Below are 23,093 nucleotides of genomic sequence, written 5' to 3' on the forward strand. Positions count from 1 at the left end.
AAGGCCAGGTTGGACACAGGGGCTTGGAGCAGCTGCTCCAGTGGAAGGGTTCCCTGCCCGTGGCAGGGGTTGGAGCTGGAGGAGCTTTAAGGTCCCTTCCAACTCAAACCAGTCTGGGATTCTATTATATGCCTATAGTGGTCCAGCTCCAGTTCTGCCCATTGTGGGCACATGCTCCTTGTCTCCTTAGTGGGAGAGGTGAAGCTTAAAGAGGGTTTTCACCCTTTTCTGATGGGAGAGGGGGTGGTGCCGCTGCAGGCCTGGAGGGGACAGGAGCTGTGACAGCCAGCACAGGGAAGCTGGTAGCAAGTACAAGCACATCAGGAACAGGACTTTCTTGCACCTTATCCCTGGGAATGGGCAGCCAGTAAATGCTGGTTCTGAGCTGACAACATCAGATTCCCCCATCCTGGCCGCTGGCAGTGCTGCAGGGGTGCTGAGCCCACCCCATTCCACATGGAGAAGCAGTTTACCCACCCTGCCCCTATAACCAGGGCTAGGGCAGGCAGGCCAGTGCCAGCATGTTTATTGAAAGCTGCTTACCTGGTTACCAACAAGAGGGCTTTGAAAGAGTGAGCTCCAAGGGTTAATGCTGGCAGCCTTAGCATGAGTGGGTGACTGGCCTGCTCCCTTGTTCCCGGCACAAAAGCCTGGACCTTTCCTTTTCATTCCTATCCCTCATTTCAGCCAGTGCTAATTGACCTTCCTCCATTTCTCTTTTCTGTTCCTCCCCTCATTTGAAAGCTCCTTTTTTGGTCTTTTGTGCTCTGTTTTAATGTTTTAAACTTCCCTTCACTCCATTTTGACCACATGCCTTGGCAAACTGTGTCTGACTGCAGCAGCAATAGTGTGGATGCACTGTTGGCCGGGAGACAGCCCTGTCCCTTTTCCCTGCTGCCCCCAAAAGCTAGCACAGGGCTAGGGAAGAGAGAGCCGGGCTGCCTTCAGCCTCAGCCCTTTGCAGCACTGCTAAGCTGTTTAGCGAGGTTGAAGTGTCCATTGTTAATTTGCTTTCAAATGCTGACACTTGAGTTTTGTTCATTCCCGAGGGAAGCCAGCATGCCCTCACCCTTACTGCCTGCAAGACAAGAAGGAAATACTGGACAAGGGCATTTGAGCTTGAGATATAAGGAACCCTGAGATGAGGCCCCACGGAGCTGGGAGCAGTGAGCATGGTGAATGGTCAGCATCTCAAAGTGTCTGGTCCTGAGCAGCTCATGAACTCCAACACTGAAGGGGGCAAAAAACCCCAAGTCCGTGGTCACTTTGGAAAGCTTCAGACTGGCCGCCAGCATCCCCAGGGTGGCACACGCTGATCCTGATAAATCACAGTGCACGCAGGCAGTGTCGACTGACACCCCTCTCCTTCCTTAGGCACCTTGTGCTGAGCTCCTGCCCCCAGGGAGGCTCCCCCAGAGATGGGATTTCCCAGTAGTATGTGACCCTGATCCACAAAGGACTCCCCTTTCCCCACCCGCCTCCCAAATCCCCCTCCCACCCCTTCCCCATGGTTCATAGTGTTGCCCACGAGGCAGATGGTGCTGCAGTAGTGGGGTGTGGGACAGTGTCTCTTGCCCCATGCGCCTTGGAGAAAGGGGGCTTGTAGCTCCTCCGTGAGCCCCAGTGTCCATCGGGGCTTGGCAGGCATTCCCACAGCCTGGCTTAAGTCTGCTTCTTTTCCCATTCCTGCAGAGAAAGGACAAAAGGCAGAAGATGAGACATTGCTGGAGAAGTGAGCACTGAGCTCTTCAAGGGCATCCCTCCCTTCTGAGGGCTTTGGGCCACTTCAGCATCTTCAAAGGCTGGGGTCACTGCTGCCTTAGGCATTGTAAAAGCAATGCTCTTGCCTCTGCCCACCCAGCCTGCCCCTCCCAAATCTCCCTGCAAGCTGGGATCATGCCAGCAGTGAGTGCTTGTGAGCTGGGTCAGCCTGGCTGCAGGGGACCCTGCAGTACCCCTTGCTTTTGGGGTACGGAGCCAATCCTCAATCCCTCGATTTCACATCAAGCAAAGGGGAACAGGACATAGGCTGAGATTTCCCATGGGGCCAGGAAGGAGAGGGAAAGTGAAGCAGGACCTTGGCCTTCCGCAGCACGTCCCCCTTGTTGGCAGGGAGTATGGAGGGACTTCGTTTCCTCAGTTCAGCTGCACAGTTAACAGGGACCAAGTGCTCAGGGGTGCTCCCATTTGGCTTGTTCGTAGCTTCCTGTAGCAAAGAGGGAGCAAGGACAAGGATTTAGGAGACTCAGAGAACAAGGACAGCCAGGAAAAAGAAAAAGCACAAACTGTCTTGAGGTCAAAATTGATATGTCCAAACCTAACTGATGCTTTGCTTCCCACCTCTGTCCACAATGAGACGAAGGGGCAGGGATATCCCCTCTTCTCCATGTGCTGCTTCCCCCGCCACCCAAGCATCATTGCTAGGTGAAGCTGGAGCAGGAAGAAGGGATGCCTACCCCATTCTCAGCCTTGCTGGTCACAGCCAGCCCCAGGGCTGGGCCTCCTGCCAGTGACTGCTTCAGCCGCTCCTTCACTTCGGTCAGCTTCAGCTCCAGGTCCACACGTCCCTCCTCCTTCTGCCGGCACTGCTCATCCAGCACCGCCACCCGCTGCTCCAGCTCCTGCAGCTGCTGCCCTGCTTGCACAAGCACACCAGCTTAGCGCCTTTGCCCAGGGATGGAGAAGCCAGCCATCCTCCTGGGTTGGGACGCTAGATGGGGCTGCCAGCCTGGCAGTGTGCTGCAGCCAGCCCTGCTCACAGCCACAGTGCCACCACCAGCCCAGGGTCCCCAGCTCTGCACCCCAGTGCCTTCAAGCAGCTGCAGCTGCAGCACTTGGATGGCACCAACCTACCAGTGCTGCTCTTCATGGCTTCTCGCAACTCTCGCCTCTCTTTCCGCAGCAGCACCAGCTCGCTGCGGATCGATGCTTTCTCCTTCTCCAGCTTCTCCTTCTCTGTCAGAAATCGCCTGGCATCCTCCTCCGCCCGGTTCTTCCCGTACCTATACTGGTTGGCATCTGCATGCCCAAGGAGACCCTGTCAGGAAGGCTCCAGGTCTGGCTGCACCGATGCCAGCTGAGCTGGTGCAGCACAACCCATCACCCGTGTTCTGGAGCCAGCCAGCCCCAGCCTGGCTGCAGACCCCCTTGTGGAAGCAGCATTCCCTGGCCCTGGCCAGGGTCCCCATGGAGCTCTGTGGCTCAGGGCCCCACTCACTCGACGCATGCCTCTTGACCTTCACTTGTGGGTCCACCCGCCGCGACTTCTCACTGCAGGAGGATGCATGGCGCTTGACCTGTGCGCCTGCGGGCCGCTCCTCAGCCTGCAGTGGGACAGGAGAGTGTGCTGTAACACCCATGGGGCCATCACAGGGCATCTCCTGTAGCCCGGCCACAGTGGTGGGAGAGGGCAAGTCATGGAGCCTCACCCACCTGAACCTTCTCGTAGGGGACATCATCGTACACCACACGGGAGGAGTCTGGCTGGTGGTCCTGGGAGGAGCTGGCCCACCTGCAGGGACAGAGATGGGGTCTTCACTTCCATTTGCCAGCCCTGCAGTGAGCCCTTTCATCACAGAGGGATTCCCGCATTGCATTCCCAGCTTCACTCATGAGCACTCTGCCCTACCCTACCCTACTCACTCTGCCTTACCACGCATATCCCTTGAGTCCTTCATCCACATTGATGAAACACTTTATGCTTTCAATTCTTTACAAGGGAAACTGCCCTGCTTTGGGCTACCCAACCTCTGGGGCACTGGGTTTCTCCACCATCACAGCACAGACAGTATCCCAGTCTGGGCCTTTTCTAGAGAGCACAAGGGCTGAGGACCTCCATCCCCAGCCCAATGCTCTGCCCCCAGCACAGCCCCTTGCCAGCCTGCAGCACAGCAGGAGGACAGCCTTACAGGTAGGAGTGCCTCACAGCCGTCACTATGTTGGCAATGGTCTCCACATCCACATAGTCGTAGTGCAGGGCCTCTGGTGCTGTCTGTGAGCCCGTCTCCACCAAGAGGAGACCCAGCCAGCGGCCCAGGTCTTCGGAGCAGTTTGCCTATGGGAGAGGAAAGGGGTTGGGGTGCATACCCAGCTCCCAACCCCTCATCCTCACTTCTGTCTCCCAGCACAAAGTCCTGCTGTGGAGAAGTGCTTTCTGACACGAAGTGTGTGTGCAAGATTCAGGAGGGTCCATATGAGAAAGCACACAGGCACATGGAGGAGGTCCCAATACCCCCAGCCCTGGGCTTCCTTGCCATGCAGGAAGGGGAAAACACAGCACTGTTTGCATGCAAGTGGGGATCATCACAGGAGATGCTCCCCAACACCCCCTGCCCACCCCACTGCCTGCTCACCTCCAGCGCCACCACCTCCTGCCCGTTGCGAAGGATGCGGAAGGCAAAGGGATGTTTGGGGCCCAGCCCCGGGACCACCTCGCAGCCCCGGAGCACGATGGCGTTCACATGTGTCCGCAGGTCGGTGCGGTCCTTGTGGAAGTAGAGGGTGTTGCCCTTGAGGCGACACCAACGCTCCTTCCAGCACTGGTTAACCAGGACGCTGAGGTAGCCTGGGGGTGGCAGGGCCAAGGGAAGGGTCTCAGACATGGCTGCACAGAGATTATGGCATCGCTCCCTACTCCTCTGGTCCTTGTGTGCCTCAGTTTCCCCAGAGAGGGCAGGCAGGAGCACCCTGGTTCCAGGTGAGGTGCCAGCTCAGTGCCACAGAGTGACCTAAGCCTGTTTTCTGGACACAGGTAACAGTGGAATGCAGTTCCCCATGCACCACAGCTCTTTGGAGAACCGGGACTGGGCACCATTTCATAGCCTGTGGCATATCACAGCCCTGGAGCAGCTCCATGCCCTTGCCCCCACCCCACTGCCGCTTTACCCCCATGCCTGCCCCTATATGGGAGGAAGGATGCTGCTCCCCACCGCTCCCAGCCCCGCATGAGCTGAGCCCTCTCTGCCCCAGCCCGCACGAACCGCAGCAGGGGATGTCCTCCTCGGTGGAGGAGGTCTGTGTGTCCTCGGGGGAAGGCTTCTTCTTGGAGAAGCTGATGATCCTGGTGATCTTCTTCCCTGCTGCACGGCTCATTGAGCCCTTCAGGTCAGCCAAGCCACTCTTTTTGCTCTTCCCTGGAAGGAGGACAGGGTATCTGTGTGCCCCTGGTGCATTCCATGGCATCCAGCTCACCAGGAGAGGATGCTCTCAGTTGTGGAGCACACAGATGACCCTTGGCTGGGGGACAGCCAGCCTGGCTGGGGCAGGGACCGTACCATGCTCGCCAGGCTCTCTGCGCGCTGCTGTGGAGCTGGTCTCACCCGTAGCCACGCTGTCTGAGTCGGAGGTGTGCTTCTCCTGTGACAGACGCTGCGGGAGAGCAGAGCAGGGACCCTGTCAGCACCATCCCCATCAGCAGCATCCCCATCAGCAGCATCCCCATCAGCAGCATCCCCATCAGCTGCATCCCCATCAGCAGCATCCCTCTGCACTGCCCCCAGCAACAGCCACTACCAGCCCTTCAACCCTTCTGCACAGGGCTAGGATGTGTCATGGCACCAGGGGAGTCCTGCTCCCCATCCCCAGGGGTACAGAACCCCATAAGCCCCACAGAGCTGCTGTGAGGATGGGAAGGATTCCTCACCCAGCACCAGGAGCTCGGTATTTCCAGCCCCACATTCCCCACTCTTGGCCACAGCAGCCCCATGCAGCACTTCAGTGAGGTGGTTAGAAACCATCACCTTATCCAGGTCCAGCTTGCAAGGCATCACTGGGGAGGTGGGGACTTCCACCCCACATGTGGCTGGACTGCTGGCTTCCTTTATCACCTGTAGAGACAGCCCCCAGCAGACACTCAAAATGGACCCAAGGGACAGGGCTACTCCCCCTTGGCTCAGCATGCTCCCATCTTCTGCCAGTGCTAGGCTGAACCCGTGGGATATGTCCTGTTCTCTGCAGAGAACATCTCTCCCATAGGCAAGCTGAGGGCACCAGTCCAGTTTGCTGAGGTCTGACCCACACCTTGGCCCCTTCAAAACTGCAGCTGGTTTGGTAGATTTTGGCAGAGACTTCTGGACTCTGTCAGTCAGAGGTGAGGGCCATGGGTGCCGAGCCGCAGTCACCCTGACAGCACAGGACACCCCAGGACCCCCTTTTACAGGCAGGCACAGCATGGCTGTGTAAAACAGCCCTGTTCTCCCACATGTGGGGCAATAGCAGGGTTTGTGGTGAGCTCAGAGGCTCCTTTCCCACCGCGGCCCCCGCCTCCTGCCCCTGAACAAAGGCAGGAAAGGGCCATGGGGAAGAGGAGGGGGAGAGCAAACATCCCCACCTGCGGGGGCTATCAGCGCCGGAGACATCCCAGCCCTGGGAAGCATCTGTCCAGCCCCCGTACGATAAGAGATGGGAGCAAAGCCCCTTCTGGGGGGGTAAGACCTTTCCCAGGGCTGCGGTACCTTGAGCCACTCCTCAGCCTGCTCCTTGCTCTGCACAGCCAGCACCAGTGCCTCGGCCCCCGGCAGTGAGAACCGCAGCTCGTGCTTCTTGCGCCGCCCGTCCTTGGGCACGTAGATGACATTGCAGGAGCCCAGAGGCACCTCCACGTGCGGCTGACGGTCCTTGGAGCTCTTGTAGCACTGCAGGTAGCAAAGGGAGCTGCTCAGGGCTCAGACACTGGCAGAGCTGGGGTCCCTTTCAGGTAGCACAGACGGAGATGGCTCAGTCTGCACCAGCCCCAGTGGCAGAGGGCTGCAGGGTGTCCCCTCATGCCATGGGGTCCCAGAAAGGGGGCTCCTCCATTTGCTAGTAATAGAAGCAAGAGCAACCTCTGCGTGTGCTGCAGGGCAGTGGCAGCCTTGGGGCAGGGTCTTGGCTTGGATAGTGCTATTCTTCAGCTTGAACCCAACCACCCTCATGACAGGTTTGTGTCCCGCAGCAGCTCTGGGCTCACCAGCAGTTTGCTGTCCCGTATGATGGTGAGCTGCTTGGCCCACTGTCCAAAGCGCTTCTTGCGCAACAGGAAAGCACAAATCCTGCAGTCCTTCACTAGGTTCATGGAGGCTTCCTCTGACGGCCACTGGTGTGTGAGCTGCTGGCTCTTCCCCTCTTCCTCCTCCTCATCGTACGACTCGTAAGAGCTGCTCATCGCATCCGAGTCATTGTCTGGAAGGAAGCAGGCGAGTCACCCCGAATGGCACCCCGGGTCCTGCCTGCTGAGCACCCACACACACTGCTCTGGGGCAGAGCCTGGCCTGGGTGCTGGGATGGAGGGACTCCATGTCATCCTCTGCAAACAGCAGTGTTTCCACCCCAGCAGTCTCCACTTCCCTTCCAAGACAGGCAGGATGCTCATGGCTGAACGCCAGTCCCAGGTGCATCTGTTTAAACCCCTGGGATGGCTTATTTCTTTGTGAGGCTCCAACTTCGAAAGCCTGGGTTAAACCTTCTGCCTGCATCAGAGCATCCCATGCTGGCCCTCTGCACACACCTCCCACACAGGGCACAGAGGAGTAGGGCTCTGCACTGGTGTCTCAGACCTCCTCTGCCATGGCAGAGGCAGCTCAGAGCTGCGCAGTCCACCCCATGGTGGCGACAGATGTGGCACCAGTTACATCCCTTCTGCAGCACAAGGGCTCTGGATGCCATGACAAACAGCATGCCAAGCTCCTTGCTTTTTGGCCAGCACACTCTGATATGAGCCTCAACCCCACTGACTCCCAGACCAGTGCTCAAGCCCCATCTCAGGGCTGGACTTTTGCTGAAGCGAGGGCACCAGATACCTACAGGAGGTTTTCTGCTCCCCATTCATCCTGGTGACAGGGTAGCTGCTGTCTGCATCCTCGTAATAGCCATCCTCAATTGAGTTGGGGGGCTGGAGCTGTCTGCAGAGGAAGGAAGGGGCAGCAGAAGCTGTTAGAGGGCTGTCAGGGGCTGTTTTCCCTCAAGGATACTCTGAGCAGGGAGGTGTGAGCCAGGGCAAAGCAAAGCACAGCTTCCCAGGGCATCTGATCATTGGCTCCCTGTGGATCCAACCTCTCCCCCTCCCTCCCTTCCCTGTCAAACCAGAGCAAACAACTCCCTGCAATAACAGCACAGCAGGATGGGAAGGGAGCAAGACAGGATCAATGCTGGTGGGAGCAGTGGTGCTTCCTTCCCCAGGACGAGCTGCCAGGCAGGCAGGGGATGCAGCAGTCAGATTTCGGGGCTCCCCCACCCTCCTGCACCCCGACACAGAGCAGCACTCACTGCGGGAGGTGATGTACTCGGGGGCCTTGCCGGGGCCCAGGGGCAGGGCTTCCTCGTAGTAATCCTCAGGCGGGGGAGTGGTGGGCAGTGGTGGGGCAGGGTCCACAGGAGCCTGCGGCAGAGACACGGCTGTGTTAGCAGGGAGGGTTGTGATGAGTCCCAGTGGTGACACGGCACAGGAAGGGGTCCCAGCTCTGGCCACCACCAGCTCCCCGTGCAGTGCAGAGCAGACCTCAGTGGGCAGTCAGGGACTCACAGGTTTCACCATCTGGGTCTTCGCCATCTCCTCCCCTCCAGCACCTTCACTGGTGTCCCCCTCGTCCTCCTGCATGTCCTGGAGGTCCCGCAGGTCACAGTCTGCCCGGGGTAAGTGAGAGGGTGAAGGGAGCAGGAAACCGAGGGCTGCCCTCCCCTGCCACACCTCCAGGGACTGCCAGGCAAGCACCCATGGCCCTTCACTGGGAGGGTGCTGGGTGATGGCTCTGCTGGTAACCACAGCTGCTGGACCCAAACAGTGATGGGGGAATGGGAGCACGTGCCTGGGGTGATGATGCCCATGATAGACACAAGGATACAGCTTTCACTCTCCTTTCCCGGGTACCCCAAGAGCCCTGCTGTCCGCAGCGGCCCCAGGACATACCAAACTCCTCAAAGAGAGACTCCACGAAGCTGGTGCCATTGCTCAGGGATGCTGTGTTGACATACATGTAGTCCATGTCCTTTCCTGGGAGCAGAGGGATGCTTTAAGCCTGGGGGTGGCTGGGGACAAGCACTGGCACCCTTCCTCCCCGCAACCACCAACCCAGGGACACAGCACAGCTCACCCCACCATGCCATGGGGCACCCCTCCAGAGCAGCACCCAGGAATCCCCAGGGATGCTGCTGCCCTCCCCAGGAGGGCAGGAAGGTGGGAAGGCTGTGAAGCCCCAAGTCCTCCTGCCTTCCCACGGAAACCCCTGCACTCAGCAGGCAGGAAGACCTCTGTGGAGAGCTGCTTCCGCAAGGAGCAGCCCCTGCGGCAATGGCAGGGCTGACACCGGCCCCTGCATCCAGGGCGGGATGAAGCTGGGAAGCAGAACCAGGGAGCAAAGTGCCCTGAGGGAGCTGAGCATGTGCTGAGCACCGGGCACAGAGGCAGAGCACCCTTGCCATGCAGAACGTGTTCCTGTCCTGCTGGGGGTTTGGCCAGGATCCCTCTGGGGCAGCTGCCAGCCCTGGGACAGCCACCAGGCACCACAGGAGCAGGACACAGACCTGCGGGCGGCTGCAGCTTCTGCAGGATGGTGGACACGGCCAGCTTCTTCTCCTGCGTGGTGGCACTCAGGTACTCGTGGTCCAGCAGCTTGAGCAACACACTGAGCTCTGGCAGGAGCTGGTCCAGCACTGCAGAGAGCAGGAAAGAGCCCATCAGCCAGGTTGGTAGCGTTAAAACCAGGCAGAAGGGGCTGGAATACATGGAAAACCCCAGGACGTGGGTCTTTCCCAGCTGGCCCAGAACAGCTCAGGCAGCATTTGCTAAATGCACACGTGCTCCTTCCATGCACAAGCCCTTCCACCTGCACACAGACACCAGGATGCAGCCTGCTGAGCCTGTGAATGGAAACGCCAGCTCTGCATGCTACTGGACCAGTATCAAAGGGCTGAGGACATGTATTTTTCCATGTAGATAAAACTACACCTCTGTCTGCTCGAACCCCTCACTGCTGTTAGTGCCCCCTCGCTGTGACAGGCACTGGGTGGTGATGACAGAAGGAAGGAAGGAAAGGAAACCCAGATGCCATCTCCAGAGCCACCTGGCAATGCTACCTCCAGCTGGGGGACATTCATATTCCTCTGCTGTGCTCAGCTCACCTTCACATGGTGCCCATACACAGGCTAGAGCTTTCCTCCCCAGGCTCACCAACAGCAGCTCCTCTGCCCTGCTCCCACTCCTCCCCTGTATCATCCCAGCTTATCCACACCACTCCAACCACCCCACTCTTTGCTCCATGCATGGAGTCACTGCCCCAGCTGACAGTCCCTGCCCAAAACAGGCACCTGAAAGGTGCTTGGGAGCATGGCGGGGCTCTCCCCACCCAGATCTGTGTTGCTGGTCCAACACACACAGCCTAAGATGCAGCCAAGAGGGTCAGAACAGTGGAAATCTTGGCAAAGAGGAGCCGTGCTAGAAGCCACAGCTCATCCGCTTTCCAGTGTGTGGGAATCACAGAATCAGTTAGGTTGGAGAAGACCTTTAAGATCATCAAGTCCAACTACTAGTCCCAGTACCCACCAGCTTCTGGGCTGCTGCTGCACCTGAGCACAGCATCATCCCAGCAGACAGAAGGGAGACAGGGAGAGCCCAGCAAAAAGCAGGAAAAGAGAATTTGCCACAAATCACCATCACAATCACAACACAAAGTTCTGGTTCTCCTTTTCAACGTGGTGTTTCTTGGGCTAGTTTTTTAGCATCCATCAGCTGTGGAGCTACCCATGCAGCAAGGCTCCAGAAAACACTCTGGTATTTGCATATCAGAGCATGGCTACATAAACAATTTCATCACCGAAAGCAGTATCTATGGGGCTACACATTAGCAAGGGATGGAAAGGATGGGGAGGACCTGAAATCTCTCCTGAGCTCCCACACCCCCAGTTCTGCACGTGCACCAACATCCTCATCCCAGGTCTCTTCCTGTACCAGTCTCCTCTGAGCAGGATAGGACAGAACTGAGCTGAATCCAAAGCCAATTGTCTGTTTCACCCAGGACCATGGGTACACTCAGATGCCCAGGGTAGTCCTGCAGGGTGCAGTGCCTGCCAGAGATGCACTGGAGAGGCCAAGCTCAGGGACACCAGCAAACCTGCAGCCCTGGAGGCCACAGAGAGCAGGATAAAGCTGTGGTTTCTTCCAGTGCAAGTGTGAGCAGGATCCCTTCCCTTGGCAGCAGCCAAAAGTCATCACGGTACAGCTGGGGCAGCATGCAGCTGGCTTTGTGTCTCCAGGGACAGTAGGAGAGGCCAGAGGTGATTGTAGGGGCAGCTTGGATGTGCTGACTGATGGGGATGGCTGGCAAGGACAGGAGAGCATACCCCAGGAGCATGGAGCATTGGGGACACCCTGTCTGGGCTGTACCCATCCCCACCACTGGGTACTGAGATCCCACAGCAGTGAGGGCTGGCATGGGATGTATTTCCCGGGGGAAGAGTACAATGCTGCACTGCTGCATCTGACGGGATCCTCATCACTCATGCTCTTTAAGGGCCTCTGCTGGGCCCTATCCAAACACCACATCCACTTTGCCCAACACCCATCCAAAACTGGGCTGCTATAGTTTGACCCAAGAGTTTGGGTGCCCACGTTCCACACTGTGAGCCACAGCACAGAGTATGGAGTGAGTCTCCCAGGACTGGCAGGAAACAGGCTGGCACTGCTGCCCAAAGCAGGGACAGCGCAGTCAAACCAACTGCTGTTTTCAGCTGAAGGGAAGCCAAATGTGAGTGGGTTGATACAGATCAGCACCCGGCCAAGATGAGCCCCTGGGCAAGGAGACAGAGCGCCCAGCCCCAAATCCCTGCCTCCCCAGGACACAAGGCAGGATACGCCTCACAAGTCTCTTCCTGCCTCCCCAGCCGATGGGTTTCTATCTCTGCAGACCTTCTGCTTCCTCCTCCCTCCCCAGCGCCAAGCTAAACAGCAGCCTCAGCCCTTTCGGCAAGAGTAGCTTTGCCAGTGCACATCTCCTGTGTGCAGGCCAAAACAGGACAGGTAACCCACAGGAGAAGGGCAGAAGCCTCAGCACAGCTCCAGAAGGAGCTGACAGCATCCCCCAGCCCATAGGAAAATAGAGGGCAACCACAAGGAAAGTGAGGGTCCTGCTCCTTGGGCTGGAAAAGCATCTCACAGCAGACAGGCAACCACAGGATGCAGGTCCTGTTGATGCTCTGTTCACTGCCACTCTCCACCATGCACCTCCTGGGGTGGGGACCTGCTCCACCATGCAAGAACCTCAGGCATGATGATCGAGGGTAAGCACTCAGTTCTCATGGCCCTCTCTTTGCCCCCCTGCAGAGGCAAGAAAGTGCTCCCCGGGATGTCTGCAGAGTGCAGCACAGGCAGGAAGGGAGCAGGCTCCTGCTCAGCAGTGTGGTGGTGGTCTCCAGCCCAGGTCAGGTGCCCTCCCCTTCAGGGCTTGGTAGGGCAGGGGACTAGCAAGGAAGCAGAGGGGACAAAAAGCAAGATGCTCCCTATCCACCCAGTACCTGCAGGCGTCTAAGGAGACACTCATCTTCCTGCTGCCCCAGCTCAGCGTGCTCTCAGCTAACCACAAGCTCCCACAGAAGACTTGGGGACCACGTGCACTCCCTACGTCAGCCTCACAGAGCACACGGAAGCCCAGGCTATGGGGCTCAGCAACATCCCCATCCCCTGCCCTGTGTAGGACATCTCCCATCACAGCCACCAGCTCTTGTGTCAAGGCTTCAGACCAGCTGAGGGCAAAAGGGCAGGCAGGTTCCTATTAATAGTGACAAAGCAGGCAGCAAGGGGACCCTGCTGCACACAGGGGATGAGAGTGGCTGATAAAGGAGGCTTGTGGTCAGCATGGCAGGTGGGTGAGCTCATCACAGCACCCTGAGCACCCAGTGCTGAGCTGGGTACACAAAGCAGGGTGAGCACTGAAGGCTCCTTTGTTCCCCACAGCTGAGCTGTCCCCTCCATCTCCCTTGTTAAATATCCTCCAAAACACAAGGCAGTAAAAGAGGCCTGCAAAGCAGGAGGACACAGAGCTGCAGAGCTGAGTCCCTGCTCGGGGCCAGCTCAGGAAGGGAAGGAATTCATTTCCTACACTCATTAGGCTTCCAGCGTAAATCAGGTCAATGGGGTGGCTACAGGAAGCAAGGGGAGATTGCTCCAGGCAGGAGGGTGATGTGGACTGATGTGATAGACCCATAGTCACCTGGTGAGCAAGGAATGGTACATTGCTTCTGCAATAGCCACTGATGGGACACAGACACCTCCGGCCTCACACCCACCTCTGGTACTGACAAATGGCTCCCACCTCCTTCCTTCTGTGGCTTCTCCTACAACTGACATCCTGTGGGATCACACTGCTTTGCTGGGATCAGGCCTCAGACACAGGCATCCCAGCACAGGGAGCGGCACCAGCCTCCCCTCCAGGAACTCCTTCCTCTCCATGCTTGCAGCCTGTCCTGCTGTGTGGTGGGATGGGGAGATGTCAGCGAGGTCTCTGAGGCTGGGAAGGCCAGGAGCCGGGGCAGCAGATGGCTTTAGCATTAACTGAGTGGGGCTGGATGGGATGAAAGCAGCCAGGGCAACTTTGCTGGGATGGGAACCAGCACCAGGACTCTGCTGCTGTTCACAACAGGGCAGTATTTGCTCTGCTGCTGTGGCACTGGTACCAAGCACAGTGCTGGCAGAGGAGCTGCATCTTCCCCAGCACCCTGCCACCCCTCTTCACCCTGCACCCAGGCCAGCTCTATTTTTAGACCCAATGAACACTCCTTCCCACCCCAGGGACCTGTTTCCATAGTAGAGAGATAAGGGTCCAGGCACGGCCTGCAGCTGCAGAGCCCTTCTCCCCCTCCCCGGCCTCTGCTTCTCTATCACAGAGCAGGAATCAGGTCTTGCTCCAGCAACCTGCAGAGAGGAGGAAGAGGAGGAGGAGGAAGAGGCTCTGGCCAAGCCAGAGCAGGAGTTTCCTGGTGTTCAGACCCAGCTTTTGGAGGGGGGGAGATAAGACAATGGATGTGGAGTTGTCACCCCCAAGGAAAGCGGCTCTGAAACCTGAAAGAGAGCCCCGGGGAGGGGGGAGGCTGCTTCACAGCACCAGAACACTGTGAGACTGCTGCAGTGGGAGGTGGATGGGGACCTCCATCCTGTGGCTGCGGTTCTCCTGTCCTCCTCCTGCCCCCGGCCATGCTTCCTCCCGCGCCAGGTGAAGGCTGGGGGCGAGGGGGAAATCGGATGCTGGGAGTAACCACCATTGTTTGTAGCTAAAATAAAGCCCAAGCAAAAATAAACCCTTCCTGTTGGCCCTGGCAGGCCCTGGGATGCTCTGCCTGCTGAGCGGGGCTGCTTAGAGCCATCAACACCGTAAACAAACGTTTGTAGCTCCTGGGATGCCATCAATCGGTGGGGTGTGGGCCAGGGAAGGGGGCACAGCAGGGAACACCCCAGCCCCAGGAGGGAGGTCACCTGCCCTATGGGACAGTCCCAGTGCTGCTGGGGGTGTTGCTTGTAGCACACAAACCACTCTGACCTCTCCATGGGCTGATGCTGACAAGTGACACCCAGACACCAGGATGTGCCTCCATCCCTCACTGCCTGTCCCAGCACAGGCTGTGAGCATCACCGGAGGGGTGATGCCTTAACTGGACGTTGACAGTTCCCGTCCAACGTGCTGCTTACCACCCCAGCAGGGCCAGCTTTCCCCCCCCACTGCTCCTTGAGGAAAGCCGTGGCCTCCTGAGCTCTTAGCTGAGCTCCCGGGGCAGTTCCTGTTCCCATTCCCATTCCCAAGGAGGTTTCTTTCCGATGGGGAGGAGGCAGGCGCGCAGCCGGTGAGGAAGCTCCTTGGCGGGGGCAGTGATCCCAGAATTGTTCCTTTGTGCAGGAGCAGGACACACCACTGCCTGCCTGCTCCCTGCCTGCGGCCACTGCTGCTCCAGCACGGGCACAGCACCCTGCCAAGCAGGCAGGGGAAGGAAGGGCAGCACTCAGCCCTGAGAGGCAGCAGGGATGAGCAGGGCATCCCTGCCAGCCAGGCACAGCCTCCTGGGCAGACATCAGCAGCTGGGTGTGGGGCAAACTGGGATGACTGGGATGAGCTGGTGGGGCCAGGAATACCAGCCTGGAAAGTACCTCCTGCTCCCTGAATGGTTGTGGCAGCAGCTTATCGTGCTCCAGCCCAGAGGGTATTTAGGGAAAAGCCAACCATTAATGATCACACTTAAACTCTGGCAACATCCCCTAACAGTGGAAGATTTGCTAAGGGGCTACTCAATGGACATGAATCATCTCCTCCCTGGAAACAAGGGCCCCTTGAGTGGGGCGGATGGGGGGAGCAAGTCTGCATCCAACAGTGTCAGCAGGAGCTTTAGTGCGTGAGGCTGGCTCCTGCATGGTCAGGAACCCTCCACCCTCCCAAATGCTCCAGCCGGTGCCTCTTCCCACCCCTCACTGTGATTAACCACCTTGCTGTTAGCCCCAGGACCTGGCAGCGTCCCTGCTCCCCCTCAGCACCGCAGCAGCATCCCCAGTGCTGCGGGGAACAAGGAGAGCTTAAACCTTTTGTCCCTCAGACTCCCCGCACCTCCCTGCTGCCTCCCCACAGCACAGCCAGGCTGCATCAGGCAGGGACACACATCTCCTGGGATCTCATCATCCTGACCTCACAGTAACTAATATCCTTAGCTGATAACCTTGGAAAATCAATCTCGAGAGATGAATGTGAAACCTGCTCGCTTGAGGGGGCAGAAGGTCCCTGCCTGCTCTCCTTCCCAGCACAGCCTCCCGCTGGCTTCTCTCCTTAGATGAAGGAGCACAAGGGGTTTGTGGGGCCCCTCCATCCCACTCCAGACCTGGGAAAGGGGAGACGAACAACCAGAGAGGTTAAATAGCAAGAAAGCTGCCCTGGCTGAGCCTCCTTCATCTGTGGCCCCATCTGCTCCAGACGCACACCCCAATGCTGACAGCAGCTTGGGAGGGGATGCCTTTCCCAGCACAGCCCCAGCTTTCAGCAGTGTTCACGTGAAGGGTCCTGTGTCTGCCTCAGTGCCCTTGCCAGCAGCAGCTCCTCTCCCCAGTATAAATAGCCCTGCAGAAAGCCTTATCGCATGGCCTGGCTCCCAGCAGCTCACATCCCAGCAGAGACCAGCCAAGCAGCAAGCCCAACCTGGGGCCCAGCAGCAGAGCTGTCCTTGCAGCCAGGCTGTCCCCAAGCCCTTCACCGTGTCCCTCTGCATAGCACAGGTTTCTCAGCCCTCACCACCACCTGAAAGGGGAGAAGAGCAAGGGGAGCTGCTCTGCCCAGCACACCCAGCCAGGCACAAGAGGAATGGTCACAGAAGACTCCAAACATGCCCATCCTAGTGCGCTGTTTTCTAGAGGAGACAGTTTCACATCCTCCTCACAGTCTTAAACTAGAAGACAGGAGTTCTGAATAGAAAGATGTGTAATTACAGGCTGACAGAGCTAGGAAAGGACAAAGATTATCACCTGCATTCACACCCCTGCCAGCTCACACACAGCAAAACCCATCCCTCGCTGCTGTGGGGCCAGTCAGGCCTCTTCTGTATGTAACCAGATTAAAGGAGGAACTGGAGAACAAGGGGATGGTGGTGGTTCCCTTCGCACCCAGCCCTGTGCTGGCAGCGCACCCCTCGCAGCATGGCCCACAGGGAAAGGTGCAGCTCTGCAGCCCCAAGCTGGTCCAGGCTCTCCTGGGGATGCTCATACTCAGAGCACGGCTGTGGGTGGAAAATCAACCCCTCAACAGCAGGAACTGCATGTCCAGGGCTCTGCTTGGTGCCATCTCCCAGGGAGCCCCCAACAGTGCCATGGGGATTGAACCCCCTTGCTGGACTGCAGGGTATGTCCTTCCTCGCAGCAGCTTGCATCAAAGCTGAGCAGCTTCACAAGTGGTGCAGGTAATAATTAACAGCCTGATTAAATTACCCACAATGTCTCCTGTGACCCAGGCAGATAACCACCCTCCAGTGCCTCATGTGCAGCAGGACTTCTCCAGGGGCTGTTCCCCCTCCACTGATGGCTTAGCAGCTCTTTCCTTACCTCCTGGAGAGGACTGTTTGCTTTAGCTCACCGAAAGCAAACTTCACCCCTCTAAACCCAAAGGGGCTGCATCTTCCCCCACCCCAGAGGAGCAGGAGGTGGTTTCTCCATCGCCCTCTTACTGCTGAGCACAGCAACAAGTCAAGCAAATAAAAGCACCCAGGTGAGAGATCGCTGTGACCCCATGAGCTCATGCCCCCAGGCAGTGCATGGGCAGCCTCCTCCCTGTCTGCTCCGCCCTCGATTCCTAGGGGCCTCCTAACCCCAGGAACAAGTAGTTTCCAGCCACAGCTCAGCCCAGTTAACACAATTAGCTCTGCAAATACACCCGGACCAGATTCAGTAGTTCCAGGCTGCATTTCAAACCTCGGTGCCAGCCTCAGTGGGTGCATGGCAGGATGCTTGGCCAGACCAGCCTGGGGCTTGGAGGCTGCTGGCTGGAGAATACATTTAAATAATGAATGAAAAAGAAAGGTTTGAGATGCCCTTTAAAGGAATAGTCAGGCAGGGGTGAGACCTGCTGAGTAATGTATAAAGAACAAGCTGCAGGCAGAGGGGAGATGTTAGCATTAGTCAGAACCAGAATAAACTCTGCTTCCTCCAGCCTGAATTTTGGTGTCTGCCTTTTCCAAACAAACTCTGCAGCACAGGCAGCAGCAGGCTGGCCTGGGCTCCCCACGGACACTGGGATTGGCCCTGGAACCAGTGCTACAGCATTTACCCACCCGTGTGACCACCCCTGTGGCAAGCAGAGCATCAGGAATCCTCCCTCAGTCACACCTCGCTGCTGTCTCGGAGCTGGGGGGACCTGAAGCTCTCACCCCTCTGTAGCCCTTCATCTCCACCAAACCTCAGGCTGCACAACAGCAGGAATTACAGCTAATTGCAGGCACCGTGGTGGGAAACCGGCTGACTCAGCACCCCAATGCTTGATAATGGCTCTCCTGTGGGCATGCTCTCCCCACTGCCCTGCCCGTGGGCAGGCACAGCTATGTCAACACCCAGGGCCAGGTGAGTCCTTCAGCCCCCAGATCTTCACAATGGATATGCCAGCTCTCTGCATCCCAAAAGGCTTCTCCCTTTGTCCTTCCCCCAAACCAGGATCCAATACACCTTGGGTGCAATACCCAGCCCGCAGGAATGAGATGTGGGGCGGCTGGCAGGGCTCACACATCTTTCTAGGAGGAAGAGTCACACAAGTGGCTGTGAAAGTGACTGGACCCTCAGAAGCATAATAGGGTATGAGACACTCATCTAGCAGGATATGAGTGCAGAATCTGCCATAAGGAGCTAATGGATTAGCCACCAGCCAGCTCTGCTTTCCCAAATGCTTTCAGCCATGGTGCACAGTGTGGATCCCACTTTTCAGAGGCAGTGGGAGGAGAAACCACAGACCCTCTGTGGGGGAAATATCTCCACAGAGAAGAAGGGAGACAAGCACACAGCACCCAGCCTCCTGTGTCACATCCCTGCCCCGACCTGCCAATGCCCATGAGCTGGGAGCTGTGCTGGGCTTGAGTCCACCCTGCCCAGCAGTGGAACTGGGACCCTCTCAGTGGCCAGCTCAGCCCTGTCCCTGCAGTCAGTGATGCTCCTGGGCAAGGCAGAGGGTGTCTGTGTGTGGGGCCGTGGCCGTGCTGCCCCGGAGGACCCTCAGAGGGCAGGATAAGCGTATTTTCTCAGCTGAGAACAGCCCTTCCGTTTCCTTCCCTTGCCCAGCTCCGCCGGCAGCATCAGGTGCAGTGGCAAGGCCACCGGCCGACAGCATTTCCTACCCACTTAACCCCTGCAGGGCAGAGATGGAGAGGCAGGAAAGCCAGTTTATCCCGGCGGGAAAGCCATTTTATCCCGGTGGGAAAGCCGATGAGCTGGAGCACAGTGGAAGATGTGACTGCTCTGGTTATTGCCGATGGCTCCATCAGTGCCGGGACTGGTTCACCAAATCTACTTTTAACTGCAGGACACAAAAGCCAGCTATCAAACCTGTTGGTAGGAAAATCCTGGCTCTGTTCTTTACAACATTAGTTGCATAAGGTGACACTGAGACCGCATAAAATGGGAGGCTGCACCCAATGGACAAGGAACCAAAAAGGGTTTTTCCACCCCATTACCAAGCTGGATGGGTTTAATGTGCAAAAAAACCCCAGAAAGTCAAAGCCATTCTTTGAGCCACTCCTTCCACATCTGCTAATTGCCAGTAATCAGAACATACCAGCTCTCCCGGGGCTCCCTCTTATCTCTTCCAGGATCACATGCACATGAAACCCACTTCAAAAACAGAACAAGAAAAAAAAGCATTTTGAGCATGGAAACCCCTCGCAGCAAAGATCTGTTTTTGTTCTAAACTCTTATGAAATATCAGTGTTTTCCCCTGCCTGCCAAAGAGTTTGCCTTTGATGCGATGGGAGGCATATCAGGAACAAAAATGGAAGGGGCTGCAGCAACCTTGGGAGGTTTCCAACCCAATTGTCCTGCTGCTGCCCTGGAAGGGTGACATTTAGTAGATACTTCACAGGATTGACAGTTGTGCATTAAGGTTCCTTACACACAGGAGGAGATGTGTGTTCCTTAGGAGAGAGCTTTGGCTGTGCCAGGCTAGATAGTATTTGGTGTAGGGAAGGGTTAAGGGGATAGGATGTGAGTCTGGGATGCCAGAAACCACTTCAAACCTCCATTCTGCTAAATCATTATCTCTGTCCCCAGCAAGTTACTTGGCTACTGAGCCACACGCAAAGCTTGCGTCAAGCTCAGTGTTTGCTCCCTTACCTCCCCTGAAAAGCCTTCCCACTGCTGGGATGAGACAACCTCTTCAGAGCCTTAAACAGAGTTTTCCTGGGCTGGGATAAGAGCCACCAGTCCGCTGCAGGCAGGAGGGTTTTAGGTACACGGGGGCTCAGCGCTGCTCCATAGCAAAGGGTGAATCAGCCTTGCGGCTCAGCACATTTCCACCGGAAAACAGCATTTCCAGGTCAAACGTGGGAAAGAGGCAGGTTTTCCACACAGCCCAGGACTCCCCAGGGCCCCTGGCTGGAGGACGCTACCCTACTGGGGACACCAGCCTGCTCTTCAGCAGCCCCTGCTGTAACATGCACCCATGTTGTGCAGGGCAAGTCCCTCTGGAGCAGCCTACAGCAAGGCTCATTTCCCTTGGTTAAGGGCAGTGTGGCACACAGAAGGATATGGGAAGATACAGGACAGATAACTCCAGTGTTGCCCTGCTCTGCTTGGCATCAGCGCCCCTGGGGCCATCCTCCTGCTGCTCTGCCCAGCATGCAGGGGCCTGGGCAGCCCACGGTGGGCTCAGCCCCTTCCCCACATGCTCCTGGCTATAAACAGGCAGTGGATCCGGGCAGCTGGGTTTCCAGCGGAAGGAATGGCTGCAATGCGGGGGAGAGCTCGGCACTTGCCTGGCGCTAGCAGCTGATCCCTGCTCCTCACCCGCTCTTTACCCCCGTCCACCGGGCTCCATGCATGGATTCCTGCTGCTAGGAATGATCCGGACTCCCTCCCACCAACCCTGTGGCCTCCCCATTCCTGTGAGCAAGCTGGAGCCAAGTTTATCCCCGACACACCTCCGCTGGCTTTGCTGGATTTAGACCCCAGATAAGTTTGGTGCAGGAGCTAAATTCTGGTGGCACAAAAGGTCAGGGATGTGTCACTAATGAGGAGAAGCCGTGTGTGAGCACAGCCCTGCTAGAGCAAAGGCTCATGGCACAGATCACCTCCCAAAACACACGTGCGTGTGCTCCTCCATCAGCACAACCCAAAACAGCTCCACAGGCAGCCACTGGTGTGGGGCTGAGCCCTGCACTGGGAAGGCAGCAGGCTCAGGTGGAGCATGGGTAGAGATGGAGGAGCTGGCAGATCACACAGCAAGAGCAAGGCAGGATACACACAGGGCCTGACTGGAGCTCCAGGTGAAGAAAGGGACTGCCAGAGGGAAGGTAGAGGCTGGGAATAGGGCACAGAGCTCCTGCCCAGCTCAGATCCAACAACCCTTGTGCTAGGGAAGGGAGCCTGGTGAGACCCCCACACCTCCCCTCTGTGAGGCAGTGATCCAGCGGTTCAGGGTGATGAGCAGGAGGTTCACATTAGCAAAGAGCCACCCAGACACTAACAGCAACTCATTTACAAGGACCCAAAGCAAAGCAAGCATGGCAGCTACTACCATAGCAGGCACTAGTAAGGGGGATAAAACAGAACAGTGGCACTCTTCTAGCAGCGTCAGCCTGCAGAACAGCTACACCATGCCCTGGCCTATCTGAATGGTGCTCCAGGATGGTTTCTGTAGCTTACCAAGCACTCCCTCCCTGTCCATGCAGGTTGGCCCCTGGTTTGATTCGGGGTGGCCTTCCACCAACTCGCACAGCAGGAGGATGGGAAGCAAAGACCCTCTGCTCTCCTCTGTCCCCATCAGTGAGGCCCTCCAGGACCTTGAAAGGCAGCTCTGCCACCACATGTCATTTGACAACACTGTTTCCAGCAACAGCACCCTCCTTCAGCACTGGCAAAGCCACCCTGTCTGGCTGGCAGGCAGGGCGAGCTCCAGCTGCTGGGGAAGGCTGTCCCTGTCACCATCCTGTCCCCTCCCGGGCTGCTGGGCACTGGCACTGCTCCCTGAGCACAGACACCGCGATCGGCAGCCCAGGAGTCAAACTCCTAATAACTGTGTTTCCATTGCGGAAACACCACCCCATCCTTTTACATCGGGAAGGGGAACTCCTGACCCTCGGGTCCTCCTGATGCTGACCCAGAGCTGCAGACCCAGCACTGTCTGAACCACCCTGGGACTTCTGCATGGTCGCAGCCTGCAGAGCCAGTGATGCCCCTGCCATCCTCCGTTATAATTTTTGGCTGGTGCTTCTGTAGCACCTCTGAGGACTGGTTAAGGGCCAGTACCCCCATGTCACCAACTGCAGCCCCAGGCCACTGTTCAGCAGCAGCAAGCAGCAATCCCCCCAAAAGCCTCCTCTGCTCCCTCAAGCAACCTGGGAGCCCCAGCAGAAAGCCCGGACCTTCTCTGCAAAGTTGGCCCAAAGCCCTGGCAGGTTTATTCATATCCCAGATCAAAGCCCAACAGCTACGTGAGCCCCATGCCATAGGCTGCAGGCAGGAATCACACACATGTGGGAACGCAGCCTCTTCCCAGCAGGGTGGGGATCAGGTCCTCCATGGCTTTACGAGACCACCAGCATCCTCCTCAGCTAGGGAAACTCTGGATCTGATCAGCTTAATCTAGAAATACCAGCCACCTCCCTTTCTACGACCATAATTGCCCCTAACAAGTGCTTACACCCCATCGACTTGCTTTCAAGCCACTGGCTTTTCACCCATCTGACCAGCAAAGGGAAACTGGTACCAGTTTGTGCCCCTGCTGGCCCTGCCGCAGGGTTGGTGCGGGGCAAAGGCACCAAGGGGACAGAGTCCCGCATCGATACGGTGAATGCACCCGCTCGGTTTGGAAAGGGATCCGCGACCCGCAGCCCCCGGGGCCGGCACGGGCATCCCCGGCACAGAGGGCAGAGGGGACGCACGTCCCGTCCCGTCCCGTCCCATCGCCCCTTACCGCTCAGCCGGTCCATGGTGCCGGAGCCGCGGGCAGCACCGGCCGCCCCGGGAGGCGCGGGCGGGCGAATGTCACCGGGAGCAGCCGCCCGGCGGGGCCGGGTCTCGCCGTCGGAGCGGCCAATCCCTTCCTCCGCCCCTCCCTCGGTGCGCGGCAGCGCCGAACGCCGGCCCGGCCCCGACACACGGCCCGGGGCTGTCCCCATCGCCGCTGCCCCCCATGGGCAGTCCCGCACACGCCTCCCTACACCCCCCTTGCACCGCCGAGGGATCCCCGTTAGCCCCCCAGGCGCTGCCCCACACCGCGCACTGAGCAGATCCCCCGTGAGCACCAGGGGTCCGGAGCGGGTTGGTTTGGGCTGATTCCCCCACCCAGTGCTGATTCACCATTCCCAGTGAGCAAGCACAGCTCCCATTAGCACCTCGTTCCCTGCCTCACCTGCGCTGTCCCTGCCCACAACCCCTTCACACCCGCTCCCTCCTGGTGCTCATCGTGCGC

At 57.9% G+C, this 23,093-nt stretch overlaps 1 protein-coding gene across 1 annotated transcript; it reads right to left on the reverse strand.

Moving 5' to 3' along the window:
- Positions 1–1,510: 1,510 nt before the first annotated feature.
- Positions 1,511–22,717, reverse strand: AFAP1L1 (actin filament associated protein 1 like 1). The gene is made up of 19 exons (XM_034066766.1): positions 22,596–22,717; positions 9,496–9,624; positions 8,882–8,965; positions 8,498–8,598; positions 8,228–8,353; positions 7,780–7,867; positions 6,947–7,158; positions 6,453–6,632; positions 5,739–5,825; positions 5,274–5,367; positions 4,980–5,132; positions 4,353–4,564; positions 3,909–4,054; positions 3,433–3,511; positions 3,218–3,323; positions 2,854–3,018; positions 2,457–2,635; positions 2,078–2,206; positions 1,511–1,686 (listed from the first exon to the last, which is right to left on the reverse strand). The coding sequence occupies exons 1-19, from the start codon at positions 22,609–22,611 to the stop codon at positions 1,663–1,665; spliced, it is 2,310 nt and encodes a 769-aa protein (XP_033922657.1). The 5' UTR covers positions 22,612–22,717; the 3' UTR covers positions 1,511–1,662.
- Between the last annotated feature and the right edge of the window lie 376 nt (positions 22,718–23,093).

The sequence above is a fragment of the Melopsittacus undulatus genome, chromosome 10 (assembly GCF_012275295.1).
Source record: "Melopsittacus undulatus isolate bMelUnd1 chromosome 10, bMelUnd1.mat.Z, whole genome shotgun sequence".
Lineage (NCBI taxonomy): Eukaryota > Metazoa > Chordata > Aves > Psittaciformes > Psittaculidae > Melopsittacus > Melopsittacus undulatus.